The 15,886-nt window shown below is 38.9% G+C and overlaps 1 protein-coding gene across 2 annotated transcripts in view; it reads left to right on the plus strand.

Annotated features, from left to right (window-relative positions):
* The window catches only part of ZDHHC15 (zDHHC palmitoyltransferase 15), a gene marked incomplete at both ends in the record, with an annotated part of 368,662 nt that overhangs the window by 277,667 nt on the left and 75,109 nt on the right, over window positions 1–15,886 (plus strand). For both annotated transcript variants that reach the window (XM_079764776.1, XM_079764777.1), the window contains 5 exons: window positions 898–967; window positions 3,429–3,461; window positions 4,195–4,315; window positions 9,242–9,374; window positions 10,952–11,078. In XM_079764776.1, coding sequence (XP_079620902.1) covers window positions 898–967; window positions 3,429–3,461; window positions 4,195–4,315; window positions 9,242–9,374; window positions 10,952–11,078 — 484 coding nt within the window. The remainder of the gene's footprint in view (window positions 1–897; window positions 968–3,428; window positions 3,462–4,194; window positions 4,316–9,241; window positions 9,375–10,951; window positions 11,079–15,886) is intronic.

Consider the following 15,886-nt stretch of genomic DNA (forward strand, 5'->3'; position numbering starts at 1 on the left):
ACCTTGTATAATTCACTTGGTTTGACTCAGGTCTTTACTTCCTTTATCTATGAAATGGTCACTTGAACTATTTTTCTACAATGTCTCTTCTATTTTCCAAACAGTTATTCTAAAAACCACTATCTTTTCTATGCTTTAGGAATTTTATCTACCTCATAGAATAAAATGTCTGAAAAAACAGAAGATAAAATATGAATCCTAGTTTTCAGATACTAAAGTTAAAGTAAACAGAGACTAAATAATTTTCCCAAGATCACTCAAGCAGTTGACAGTATAGTTTGTTTTATAACACAGATTATGATTAGTTATTGTGTCTAATCCTATGATATGAAAACTTTCCCCTTTACCTTCATTCCCAAAAAGGTACTTGTACTTTCAAGATTGATACAATAGGGTACACTTTCTCTCTCTCTTAAGTATTCCTGAGCCCTTCCCCACCCCCTACTTTTGCCAAGGCACCTCCTCTCTCTCTCTCTCTCTCTCTCTCTCTCTCTCTCTCTCTCATGCTGGCACCATTCCCCCTCTTTTTCCCTGAAGTCGCATACCTTTGTGCACACTCTCTCTCCTAAGCTCCAAGGGACCTTCTTTTGCCTCTGTAGCTTGTTTCCTGAGCCCATGCAGCCCAGCTGGCTCAGCTTTCTGTGACTTTTTAAATGAACTTTTGCTTGTATTTGAAAATAAAGATTGATACAACAGGAAAAAACATACATACCACAATTCTCTTATGCAATTTGCCTTTTGCTTGATAACTTGAAATGAGTTTGACTATCTGTAATCAATATATATATATATATATATATATATATATATATATATATAGCCATTCAGATAAGCTAGAAAGATAGATGGTATCACATTGAGCTCTAATCAGTGCTAACCATCTTATTTTTCCTATAGCTGTAAGATTCTGTGACCAGTGCCATTTGATCAAGCCAGACCGCTGCCACCACTGCTCTGTCTGTGCTATGTAAGTGACAGCTATATTTTCCCTGGACTAAGCTTTGCAACAGATCGTTGCCAAGACAACAATGTGACTGATCTTAACATGTAACCATTCCTAGATAAGAGCATTTCCTTTCAATTATAATGAGCACATGCCAAACACACTCATAGGGATGATAATTCAAACTATTCTAAAGATAGGAAAGAAAAATAAAGTCTCATTTAAAAAATAAATATTTTCGCCCTACCCGGTTTGGCTCAGTGGATAGAGCATTGGCTTGCAGACAGAAGGGTCCCAGGTTCGATTCTGGTAAAGGGCACATACCTCAGTTGCAGGCTCAACCTGGGAGGCAACCAATCGATGTGTCTCTCTCACATTGATGTTTCTCTCTCTCTGTATCTCCACCTCCCTTCCACTCTCTCTAAAAATCAATGGGAAAATATCCTCAGGTGAAGATTAACAAAAAATAAAAATAAATAAACATTTTATTTTAGAACTGTATTAGATGAATAGAATTATCCTATATAATAAAAGGCTAATATGCAAATCGACCAAATAGCTGAACAACCAGTCACTATGATGCACACTGACCACCAGGGGGCAGATGCTCAATGCAGGAGCTGCCCCAGGATGGTCAGAAGCCAGGCAGGGCTGAGGACCCCTTGGGGCATGGCAGGCGGACATCACCCAAGGGGTCCCAGACTGTGAGAGGGTGCAGGCCAGGCTGAAGGGACTCTCCTCCCTCCCAGTGCGCAAATGTCATGCACCAGGACTCTAGTTGTAAAGATAATTCTCATAAGTCTCACACAGTTTCCCTATTATTAACAGCTTATATTAATACTAGAGGCCCGGTGCACAAAATCTGTGCACGGGCAGGGATCCCCTTAGCCCAGCCTGCACCCTCTCCAATCCGGGACCCCTTGGGGGATGTCCAACTGCCAGTTTAGGCCCGATCCCCGGGATTGGGCCTAAACTGGCATTCAGACATTCCTCTTACAATCCTGGACCACTGGCTCCTAATCGCTTACCTGCCTGCCTGGTCGCCCCTAACTGCCCCCCTGCCAGCCTGATTGCCCCTCACTGCCTCTGTGTGCTGGCCTGGTTGCCTCTTACTGACCCCCTGCCAGCCTGGTCACCCCCAACTGCCCCCCTGCTGGCCTAATCACCCCCAACTGCCCCCCCTGCCATCCTGGTCGCCCCCAACTTCCCCCCTCTGCCGGCCTGGTTGCCCCTCACTGCCCCCCCCCCCCCGCCGGCTTGGTTGCCCCACGCAGCCTGCTGTTCAGTCGTTTTGTCGTCCCTCACTAACCCCCCTGCCAGCCTGGTCATAGGCAGCCATCTTGTGAGGGTGTGAGGGGTAATTTGCATATTACCTCTTTATTATAGAGGATGATAAATTTGTTACAATTAATGAACAAATATTTATACATTATTTTGGACTTAAATCCATACTCTATTCAGATTTCTCCTAATGTTCTTTTTCTCTTCCAAGATCCCATTCAGGACACCACATTACATTTATTTGCCATATCTCCTAAGGCTCCTCTTAGATGTGATACTTTCTCAGAATTTACTTTCTTTCATGTAACCTTAACAGCTTTTAGGATTGTCAGGTATTATGTAGAATATATTTCAGCTGAAATTTTTCTCTAGATTAGACTTGGGTAATGTGTTTTGGGGAGGAAAACCATAGAGGTAAAGTATCATGCTCATTATATCATACCTAGGGTACATAATATAAACATGACATCATTGTAATGTTAATCTTGATCATCTGGGTGAGGTAGTGTTTGTCAGATTTCTCAACTATCAAGTTACTCTTTCCCAGCCAGTGTGGTTCAGTGGTTGAACATGACCTATATGCTAGGATGTCATGGTTTGATTCTGGTCAGGGCACATGCCCGGGTTGCATGCTCAATCCCCAGTAGGGGGAGTGTAGGAGGAAGCTGATCAATGATTCTCTGTCATCATTGACGCTTCATTCTCTTTACATTTTGTGTTATAACTCAGTACTACATTATTTTGTTACTCTAATTGTTCCAGCTTTGTAAAACCACATTTTTATGTTAATTGGGTATAATCTTCATATCTTTCTTCTTGGGTGCTTGTTCCACTTGTATTTATCTTACCCTTGATTCAAACACAGATGTAGCCATATAGTTTCTTCCATAGTTTTAATTAACTGTATATTGAGCAAAATGAAGGGCAATATCCTAGACATTTTCTCTGTATCAATATCCTAGATGTCCCAACCCCTTTTATAGATTGGACTTTTAGGCATGCAACTTGTTGCCAGCATGATCCTATAAATTGTTGTGATTGGCTAATACAAGGAATAACTGAGAACACAATAATCTTAGAGTAGCTATAGGAATAAATATACTGGTACCATGTAAAAATATTAGTGAGAAATTGACTTACATTATGAGGTATTGCTTCATTTCCATAGCCCTACTTATCACACCATATTTTGTTCCCTTTTTAGGTGTGTTTTAAAAATGGACCATCACTGCCCTTGGTAAGTCCCTTTTATTTTATTCTTTCCTCCAAAAAGAGTTGAAGTTGCTTAATATGCCTACTTTAGTAAGCATAGTTGTAACATGCCTGTTTCTGCTATTCAATGGGATTTTTATTTGTGTGAGGGACAGGGGATTTAACATTTTAAAGCAAGAATAAATATACCACAAAAGGTATGGTGGTAAATTCTTGGGGTTACAAAGCTAATGGTCTCTTGTTGATTAGCTTTAACAATTAGTCATAGTAATGAAATAGAGCACAAAAAGTTCTTTTAACATTACACAATCAGGTGTTTTTTTTCTGTCTTGATGTTTGAAATACTGTAGATTGTTAGCATCAGCAATTCTCCAAATTTTCTGTCTGATCTAGAGAACTAGTCTGAAATCATCTAACTACAAAGAGAACATGCCACACTGTACTAAATGTAGCTGCTGAGATTTTAATAGGTTTTCAGCATCCAAGATCTAGGTTTGATTGGGTGTGTCAGGAAGTAGTTCAGAACAATTAGATTGGTCAGGTGTCTCTGTCCCTGCGAATGAAAGGAAGAACAAATGAGATGTTAACTTGTTTTTCTAGTTTGTTCATCTTATGGGAGTTTTATTTCTGTTGAATTTCTACACAACGCATAATGAAACAGTAGGAGCAACATACTTCCATTGCTTAATTCACTTATGTATCAGTGTGCTCTCAATAAATGGGTCCTGATTTCAAATTAGTTTTTCTTTTTTTTTTAGGGTTAATAATTGCATTGGATTTTCCAACTATAAATTCTTCCTTCAGTTCTTAGGTTATTCTGTTCTCTACTGCCTGTACATTGCTACAACAGTCTTCAGCTATTTCATCAAATACTGGAGAGTAAGTTAAAAAATCTTGAATTCCTTGCCCTCCCCCCCCCCAAATCACACAAACACACACATACTCCAGGCTGTGACATTCTTTACCTTATTTTTTTATACATTTTGAAATAACTAATATGGAAATAACCACAAGGGAAAGCACCATAAGCTAGTTTCCCATGCTGAATATTCTGAGATTCAGGAGCTGTTATTTAAAGATTCCTATTTAAAAAGTTCCTGTCACATATGAGAATCATTTTAAGGCCTTCAAGAACCTAACATCTTGATTTTTACTGATTCTTTACAATGTACTTCTTTAGTCAAGCTTTAAAAAGTCACATATTACCAATTATAGACTTGACAAATGTTGAAACAAATTCTACATCCTTAGTTTCCTAAGAAAAGGGGTAACAAAGTACTCCCTCATTGTTAGAAAATACTTTCTAATTCCTTGTTTAAAAGAGAGTTGCAAAATTCCTACAGGAAAAGCAAGATACATTAACTTATCTTCACATATTGCCAAAATGAAATGAGGAGTCTTATTTGAACTTTGTATAACAAACACTGGGATTCTCATATTGGCTCTGTTACCTGATTCACAGGCTCATTAACAAAATCAAGTGAAACAGTTGTTGGAAGTACTCTGCCTTTCAAAATATGATTCCGATAATTATAATGAAATCTAAAGAAATCCTACTTACATCTTTCTTCTACTTGAAGATATCCATCATAACCCATCTATTTCCAAAATAATTGAATGTAGATTTTCAGTTTACATATGTGTACTGGTTCTGGCAGCAATATAACAAAATATTTGTTTTATTTCATGCCAATGGACTCCAGAAGACATTACCTCCATACAACTCTAGTATAATTACTAAGATATCATAACGTTCCATGAAGAGGATTGTCCAAGCTGAACCTGAATAAAAAAAGACAGGTGTAGGCAGAGCTACTAGTTATTATTTTAGGAATTGCACAAGAGCCTATACAACAGGAATATCTTACCTCAAGTAGAGAGGTAAAGCAGCAGGGAAAGAATCCTGTGACCAGAATATGGATTATAATAAACCAGGGGAGAGGGGAGAGAAAGGCACAGCAGTGAGACTCTAGGTAGCTGAGATTTAAATTATTAAATAGTGATTCATCCCTACTAGTGTAGAAAATTATAGTGATACTAGAGGCCCAGTGCACGAAAATTCGTGCCCAGCCTGCACCCTCTCACAATCCGGGACCCCTCAGGTAGGGTCCCTAGACCTGGCCTGAGATCAGGGCCTATCGGGGCTTTCTTTCCAGGGCTACAGGCATCTGGCCACACCCCCACCGCTTCCACTGCTTGCCATCTGTGCAGCACTGCCCCCCCCTCCCCTGCCACTGGTGGCCTCCCTCTGCAGGCAGCCGGCTGGGGTGCAATGGCTTGGCTGGCCTAGGCCTCCCTCTTTCTTTGCTGGGGTTGGGGCCAGCCCTGTGAGGGGCTGTCTGCCTACCTGATCACTCCTATCCTCTTGCCTACTTACCTGATCAACCCTAACCGCTGGTCTGCCTACCTGATCACCCCTAACCACTCTGCTTGCCTGCCTGATTGCCCCTAATTGCTTGCTTGGGGGCAGGGCCAGCCCGGAGGGGCTGTCTGCCTACCTGATCTCTCCTAACCACTGGTCTGCCTACCTGATCACCCCTAACCCCTCTGCCTGCCTGCCTGATTGCCCCTTACCGCTTGCTTGGGGGCGGGCCACCACTGAGTTCTGATTGGTCAGCCTCCGGTCATTATTGCTCGTTACAACCCAGGGTTTTGATATATTAGGATGTGCTTTCCATTCTTCCTTCCACTTGCTTAATCAATTCAGACATTTAATAATATTAAGAATCAGAAATAATATAATGGATATAGAAATCTTCAACTCAGAGATACAAAAATATAAACAGAAATGAAGTTTTCTCATCAATTTTGTATTTTCCCCAGATATAAAATGCATCTTGGTGTTTCTTCATTGGTCCCTTTCCACAACACATGATCTCTTATCTATTGCTCAAGTTTATATGATATGTTTGGCATTTTATTCACACATTGTGCTACTACCCTGAAAGTAAAGAAAATAACTACATCCAATTCATTAGGCAAAATGGCAGCCTTGGTCTTCACTACTGACTTTATTGGACCTTAACACAGTAGGCTACTGTTTAAGAATCACTCTTTATTCTCATAATTGAGTAAACAATGTTACATTTTACACATTTTGCCTTTGGCCTTCCTAGACAGCCAATAATCAAATATAAAAATGTCAACCAGGTGCCATATGCTTTTTTTAATTCTTGAAAGATAATAGTTGGACATGAATCAATCACCAGAAATATGTCAGTATTCACAAGCAACATCAGGGATGAACATAGACTTGTCCTTTCCTATGCCCTTATTTCTCCTCCACAATATACTAGCTTATGCCTGACATATGAGAGAGAGACAATTAAACTTATTTTGTCTTGCCCTCATAATGAAAAGAACATTCAGAGAAATGCTTCTTTTCAGTTTCCCCAGCCAGAGAGCACTTAGATGTGGGCTAGAGATGGCTTTCTCAGTGTAAATTTAGTCTCCCTTAAAATTAAATGTAAACACTGCCATTTATTATGTTTTTTTTATTTTATTTTTTCCATTACTATTTATCCCTCTATACCCTCTTCTGCTGCCATCCACCCCTCTTCCCCTCACAATCACCATACCACCCTGAACACTTATCTGACATTTATTTTAAAAGCTATGTATCAAGAAAGCTAGCTGTGCTCCTAAGAACAGCAACATCTATTTGTATGGTACTTTACTATTTTCAAAGCATTTTTATATCTATTATCTCATTTTATCCTCACCACAGCCTTGTGAAGTAGACAAAGCAGGAATTGTTAGTCTCATTTAAAGATGATAAAACTGAGGCTCATAGTAGTTAGGTGACATGCTCGGGATCACCCAGCTTATAAGTTTCAAAGTCAGGATTTGAATCTGACTCAAAGCCCATTGATCTTAAACATGGTACCATGTCTTACTGTCCATTGTAGTCCTGCTGTGGAAAAGCTCTAGCACATTTAGAATGAAGAATTCAGAAGACCACCACATTATGTCTCTCCCATTAATATTAACTTAAAGAGTAGCTACTTTGTTAGGAAAAATTAGTAACTTACATCTCCCATTCTGGGCCATGAATCTCCTCATAGAAGCTATGAATTATTTTAGAACCAAGAAAATACGTATTATTCAACTAGTATTCCCCTGAAATGTTGCTGGTGGTTATTGCTTTGAGTAATTTAACTTGGTTATCTTCTGAGAAGTTAATTTTGAACATAGGGCCATCATCTTCTAACAAAAAAAGTTAAATATTAAGTACTTTATCAAGAGACAATACAGTAGATATGATTTGGCAGACACAAGAGAGTCCTGTAAGAGTAATTAGAGCAGAGAAATATTTTCAGCTCTGCCACCCAAGGTGTGAACTGACTTTATATCAGTCCCTCTTGCACAGTTATTTATTTCCCATTTAAACATAAAAGGTAAGAATTAAAATAAATGAGTTTTAAAAGATTTAAAAAAAACATATTCAAAAAGTAGAGATGTGAAATAAAAACCCAGCCAGGCAAAAACCCTTACAAACTGATATATTTGTTTCCTATAAATTCAAAACAAAACAAACAAAACCCAATCAAATTCAGTTTGGATGCTTAGGCCAAGAATAATCATTTCAAAGGGGAACAAATTTTATGCAATTTTCACCCAGCCCACCCCTCATATGAAAGCATTTCACTGGCTTACTTTCCCTTATCTTTAGCCTTAAAACACGCACAGGAAGATTCCCAATATTTCCTCACATCTAAATGAATAAAAATCTCTAAAAGAAGAAATAAATCGGTACTACCTAAATTTGCCAAGTGTTTCCCAGCCTTAACTTTCTTCTTCTAAACTAGAGTAGAACCAGATCATAATGTAAGGTCCACTTTGAGAATTAACTTTATCACTTGAGATCATTTGTAAATATTTCAAAACAATTCATCAAGCCAAAACAATGATTAGCAAGAAAAGGAGGGGATAAAGAAAAGTCATTACCACAGTTTATCACTCCAAAATTGAAATTTTTTCTAAGATTATCTATAGAAGACAAAATGTTATGAGCTGTGCATGCTATAGAACTTTAGAAAATTCATTTTGGTTTAGGGCTTCATATTTTTTAAAAAACTGGTGACACATGGAGAATAAGATGTTCCAGCTAACTATAAAAATATTTAGCTACTTGCTTTTAAATTATCCTGTCAAATCTGCATAATTTTACTGTCTAAACAGTAATTTTACAGGATGTAATATATCAGCACATTGTACTTCAGCTTTAAAAAAAACACACACACAACCATACAAAACTTGTAGTAGCTTTAAAATCAGTTCATGACTTATGAGCAGAACATTTAAAAAATTCTACCTATGTGTTTTAACTTCCTACATATATCATCATAACATTTTTAAACACACATATGTGTCCAAGGAAATATGACATATAAAGTATTCCAGAGTAACCCACCTTGAGACAAGAGGATGAACCATATGATCTCAAAATTACCTCTAGTCAGTGATTCATAATTTAGAAACTAATTATAAAACTAAGATATTGCATACCAATTAAGGACTAAGTATACTCTTTACACATTATCTTTTTCTAATTGGTACACTATATACTTTATTTTACAGTGACCTACACTTAAGCAAGAATCCATTTTAAGCTTTGTAAGCAAAAAGCATATCTATAAGAGGCATGGTCATCAAAAGAAAGAAAGTTTTTACAAATTTTACAAAATCTACTTTTTAATTACAGCTAGACATTTTAAACATATGAAAAATTACTAACCTTTATAGAAAAACTATCCAAGCCTTACAACTTTAATCTTTTGTTTCTGTTTATTATTTCTTTTCTAGGGGGAATTACCCAGTGTTCGCTCTAAGTTCCATGTCCTTTTTCTCCTATTTGTGGCCTGCATGTTTTTTGTCAGCCTTGTGATTCTCTTTAGTTACCATTGTTGGCTTGTCAGCAGAAACAAAACCACCTTAGGTAAGACTACAAAAAAATTATTAATGTATATCACAGTGACCTGTGGATTAACCTCAAGAAAGAGAAAAACTTCCAGTGAAGCATTTTAGCTGCAGTGACATTCATTTGCCCCCTATTGAGATAAATGCAAACAAGTTTTACCAAACAGGAGAGCCATGGTGAATGAAGCTTACATAGGGAAGAGAACATTAGTGAATGAAACCTCACACAAAACAAAAAATGACCGTAGTTCTTTATAGTTCATTTTGGGTAATAGCTCTCTAGATTTACAGCTTGAAATTTTTATGTGTTCACATGAGGAAATGAAGGAAAGAATCAGTACAGAAGGGAATACCAGAATTTGGAGGTAAAGGTCAATAAAGATAGAAGAATCTAACTTAATGAGCACATACAAAAATAGAGTCCTAAGAAAGAATTCAAGCCAAAAAAATCATTGAATATCTACAATCATCAAGGAGCTGTGTAGGTAATGTGGGTGTGAGATGAACACATTAAACAAGTGAGTTTCTAGAAAATGAATATAATAAATTAACTTTTTCTGTCTATTATACTATACTCTGGTCTGTTGTTTGAAGAACTATATTTCTGATGAATCCCAGTGCAACAATTTTTTTATCTATGGTGAACGAAATATTTACATTGTATGCAAATCAACTCATGACAAGTGAAGAGAAAATGTCAAAATGTTGAATGTTTAGATTTGAATAAAGTTTAGTACAAAATCCATTATACTTTTTAAACTCATTTTCTAATTACACTAACAGGTAAGAAGGCATTTGCACTCATTTTCCAAACCAAATATATATGTAGCACTTAGTTGCTAGTGTGGTAGATTAGCACTTTTGGCTTAGACATGCTGCAAAGTAGAAAAGAACTAAAAGCTTCATGATAAAAGAGTCTGAAAACAAAGAACATATAGGAAATGACCAGAGGCAGCCAGAGCCCATCCGTGAAAGTATTTGCTTAATGGAATAAATGTGTTTAAATATAATATGCACTAATATGGTTAAATTTCTCTTAGTCTTTAAGTCTGATTATAGTTCACCCATTCACATTTTTTTTTTGGAGTAAAATTCAGCTTCTTACATTGTGTGCTTCAGTGTGAACATCTTCATTTCTGAAATGTTTCAAAACCAAATCAATGTTATTACTATCTATTTATGTTATTGCTTTGGTCCCAGTTCTAAAGATGGAGAACGTTTGGCTGTTGTTGCCAATAAGATTTAAATAAAGTGCTGTTAAATCTATTATTTTACTCCTTATATATTTTGCAGCACTACAAAATATATATTATGCCCATGGCTGCTTAATTTTTCTACCATCATGCATTTTTCTGCCTTTTTTTAAATAAATGAGAGTACCAATTCTTTGTATTTAATGACAAACTTACTTTGTGTTAAGTGGTTAAAATAGTTTTTACTAAGTAAATAAGAATGAAAATCCTATGCTACCACAGCAGAAAGGTATCATAAAACCAAGTTGCATTCATGGAGAACTGTAAAATCATGACTTTTCTGAAACTTTTTTTCCCTTTATTGTTTTCTCCCTCTTTTATTCAACTCCTCTATATGTCCCAGAGGCCTTCTGTACGCCAGTGTTTATAAGTGGTCCAAAGAAAAATGGGTTCAACCTTGGCTTCATCAAAAATATCCAGCAGGTGTTTGGAGACAACAAGAAGTTCTGGTTAATACCTATTGGGTCCAGGTAGGTAATTATTACCACTGAAATAAGTTGATGCTGGACCATACCTTGAAGTAACAGATTCAATTTTTATTGTAAAATGCAGCAGGTTCAATGTAAAATTCTATTCCCTAAGTTTTTCATTTCTAAGTTAGCAAAGACAAATCAGGAGGTAAGGGTATGATAAAATAGGCATTCTTATGCCATTTTTTGTGACATTGTAAACTGGTACCACTCTTTTATAAATGAATTTGGTAATATGTACTTAAAAATCCTAAGAATCTACAAAGCCATTGTCTAGATACAAAAATGTTTGCCACAGCAATAATTAGGATACAACTTAAAGTCTGACAATATGAGAATATATATATATATATATATATATATATATATATATATATATATATATCAAAAGTAATGGTTATAAACACTATGTCACAATAAGGGAAAATGCTTATTATATTTTAAGTGAAAAAAATGTAGAATTCAAAATGGTATGTATACTGTAATATTATTTCAGTGAGATATGGTTCACTTGTGTTAACTTGAAAGCAACCTGAATAGTGAAGAAACACATTTTTATTTATTATAGAGCACTATAATATTTATTTAAAACTGACACTTAAAAATAAATTTGTAAAATAAAAATATATACAAATAGGACTTCCAGTCAATATAGAACAGTAAGTAAATGCTGTGCTATTCTCCTCCCATGTCTACATCAAAATTACAACTAAATTATAGAACAATCACCCTGAAGAATCATCTGAAAACTAGCTGAATAGAACTTCTATACATAAGAATACAAAGAAAAAGCCACATCAAGACTGGTAGGGGGGTGGAGACTGGAAACAGGCTGGTTCCACAACCACGTAAAGAATTGGGAGGGATATCTCAGATGTGGAGGTTCCCCCTGAGGAGCAGAGGTCTCAGACCCACACTGTAAACCCTGGCTCAGAACACTAGTGCTAGGAAGTGGAGTCCCAACAACGTCTGGCTGTGAAAATCAGTGGGGATTCTGTATGGGTGAGATGGAGGGTTGCTATAGACCCAGGCATCTTCTTAAAGGGCCTGAGTCTGACTCACTCAATCACAAAAACTCATCCTAAGCTTGAGTGAAGAGATAGCAGCTCAAAATGTATCAGGCACACATGGGGATAAACTGAATTGTGTGGCTTCAAGGCAAGAGCTTGAAGAGCAGCCACTATTGTTCCTTTGTTGAGCCCTCTCCCCACACTGCCTGCAGTTGCAGTCAGGCACCAAATCAGAATCTGCATTAACCTGGTGAATACCCCTGGTCCAACCCTGGGGACTCCCTGGGATGCCACCCCATCCAACTCCAGCACCACCTGAGTTTCTTTCAGCACATGTTTCTTATAGGCAGTGGACTATGGCCCATGCTGAAGACTTTCTTAAAAACTCTCAAAGCTCCACAAGCCCCAGGCAGGTGACTGCTGGCCTCTGTGTAACTGGTGCCTCTTGTTGAGTGGTCTAAGGCCTAGAAATGTTGTCAGCTGGCCTGGGTAGCATGGCATCTCTCATGTGACTCTGGGCACAGTATAGGCAAGTACCAATCATGCATCACATTTTAGTTTCTAACAGGTGGCCCTAGGGGAACACAGTTAGAGGCTGAGCTGGGCTTGAACCAGAGGTCCTCAAAAAAGCCACAGAACAAATGTACCCAGCGACCAGGTTCAGACCACAAAAGAACACCATCAAATTGGCTTTACCAACAGCATACCCAAAGGGTGGTCTCAGCAGTTACTGGAGCACCAATGGGGTAAACCCTGCTCCATGGGGTCAGCCCACATACAACAGCTCATACACTGTGATCCTGGCCAAGCCTCATAGCTAGTCAGCCTGAGGGTCAACCACACCTACTGATAGGCCAACAGCAGTCAAGGCTCAACTATAATAAGAGGGCACACACAACCCTCACAAAAGACACCCCAGGAATACCTGACTCAAGCGACCAAGGAGACTACACCACTGGGCTCCACAGGACACATACTACAGAAGATCACTCTTCCAAGACTGGTATATGTAGCAGATCTACCTCATACATGGAAACAAACCCAGAGAGGGAGCCAAAATGAGGAGACACAGAAACTAGTCCCAAATGCAAGAGCTGGAGAAATCTTCAGGAAAAGAACTAAATTAAATAGAGGCAAGCAATCTATCAGATACAGAGTTTAAAACATGGGTTATAAAGATATTTAAGGAACTAAGGCTAAGAATACATTATCTCAGTGAAAATATGAACATAGAGAAAGGAAATATATTTTAAAACCATAATAAACCATTAAAAAATAAGTCATAAATGAAGAATGCAATATCTGGAATAAAGAATAAACCAAAGAAGCAAGATGGCAGTGTAAGTAAATACTGGTACTACCACCTCCCACAACCACAGCAAAATTACAACTAAAATGAAGAACAACCATCATTCAGAATTGCCTGAAATCTGGATGAATGGAAGTTCTACAACTAGAGAAGTAAAGAACAAAACACATCAAGTCTGGTAGGAGGGTCAGAGGCACTGAACAGGCTGATCTGACACCCACCTGTGGTGATTTTTAAAATCAGGAGTGATATATCCAGTTCAGAGGCCTCCCATGAGAAGGTCCACACCAGACCCCCAGCCCAGGGTTCCAGAGATGGAAAGAGAAGTCCCCATAACTTCAGGCTATAAAAACCAGCGGGGATTGTGGCTGAGTGACAAGGAGGCTGCTGGAGTCCTAGGCAGTTCCTCTTACAGGGCCAGTACATGAACTTACAGGGTCCTACTCTGACTGATCTCCAGCACTGAGTGGCAGCATTGGGGGAACCAGGGACATATGAAAGGGAACTGGATTGTCTGGCATTGGGCATAAACTCAGGGACAGCTTTCTCCAAGATGGGGGTACTCACAAGGATCATTATTCCTGTGCTGGGATCTCCCCCATCACAGAGCTGACTTGCAGCCATATCTGAGTTTCCACCAGTGTGGCTCACACAGTTCCTTCTACATTGGTGATTTCCTGAGACCCCACTCCATCCAACTTGTAGCCCCACCAAAGTGGCTTGCAGTGGCTTTTCTATAGGAAAGGCCTATCCTGGCTCAGGCCTGAAAATCTCCCGAAATCTCTCAAACAAGCAGCAGCTGGCATCAGCATGCCCCATACCTATCCATAAGAGGCCCAAGACCTGGCACTAGCAACAGTGTATCTTGCTTCACAACTTGGCCTCACCTGAGCACTTCTAAGCACAATACAAATAGCAGCTATCTGAAGATCACTCTGTAGCTCCTCCCAGGTGGCACCAGCAAGTGGCTGACTTTGCACTTCCAAGGAGGCCACAGAGTTAGTTCACGTGGTGGACAACTTCAGACCATACCAGATTATAACTCTACACATCCACAAGTGGCACACTCAAGGGGCAGGCTCAGTGAGCACCAAAGCCTCACTGAAGCAAGTCCTGCTCCATATGGGTGTCTCCTACACAGCAGCTCTTCCACTGTAAATGCAGCTGATCCTCACAGCCAATTGGCCTGGAGATCAACTCTTCCCAGTGACACCAACAGCAATGAAGGCTCAACTACAACAAAGCTGTACACATAACATATACAGGGGCACATCTAGAATGCCCAGCTCAGGTGACTGGGGAGACTAAGCCACTGGGCCATACAGGGAACCTACTACACAAGGCCATTCTACCAATTCCAGGAGACATAGCAGCTCTACCTAATGCATAGAAACAAACACAGGGAAGTAGCCAATATACAGAAAAAAATAAATACGTCACAAATGAAAGACCAGAAGAAATCTCCAGAAAAAGAAATAAATGAAATGGAAGCAAGTAAACTACTGGATATAGAGTTCAAAATAATGGTGATAAGGTTGCTCAAGGATCTTAATGAGAGCTTCAATGAGAGCTTCAAGGGACTTCGTGAGACTTTCAAGGATCTGAGTGAGAATATCAAAGGCATGAAAAAGGACCAGTCAGAAATTAAGCACTGGCTGCAGGCCCCATGACCCCCACAGTGGGTTAATGCAGAGCAGCACACCACCCTGGCTACAGGCTCCAGAACCCCCTGCAATGATTGGCAGAGTCGTGTGCCACCCTGCCATGGGCTCTGGTACCCCATAGTGAGTCCCAGAAATGCACACCACTCCAGCAGCATGTTCCAGGACAGCACAGTGAGTCACATGCCAGTGGGTCCTTACAAGCAGCTATTATTATGGGAGCCAGGACCCCAAGCACATCCACAACAGCTTGCATGACAAGTTTGGAGCTAAACTACATAGTCAGCCAATCTATGAGGAGACTCCATCCATGAACAGTACAATAACATTCAAGTCCCAACTACATTAGGAGAACTCAAATAACTCAAGTAGTGGGCTTTCCTAGAACACCCAGATAAGGAGATCTGAGACTGCACCACTGGGTCCCACAAAACACCTACTACATAGGATGACCTCCCAAAAATCTGACTGGCTTAGCAGTTTGATCTAACACATAGAAACAAATACAAAGCAAAGCAAAAATGGGGAGAAAAAGAAACAATCCCCAAATGAAAGAAAAGGATGAATCACCAGAAAAAGAACTAAATAAAATGGAGGCAAGTAATTTGTCAGAGAAATAATTCAGAGTAATGGTTATAAGAATGCTCAAACATCTGACTGAGAATTACAAGCAACACAATGAGAATTATAAGGAGCTGAATGAGAAATACACCATGAATAAGAATCAAGAGGAAGTGAAGAATGATATAGCTGCAATAAAGAACACAATGGAAGGTTTCAACAGTAAACTAGAACAATCTGGGGACCAATTCAACAACTTAGAAGACA

The sequence above is a fragment of the Cnephaeus nilssonii genome, assembly GCF_951640355.1.
Source record: "Cnephaeus nilssonii genome assembly, chromosome: X".
Taxonomy (NCBI): Eukaryota; Metazoa; Chordata; class Mammalia; order Chiroptera; family Vespertilionidae; genus Cnephaeus; species Cnephaeus nilssonii.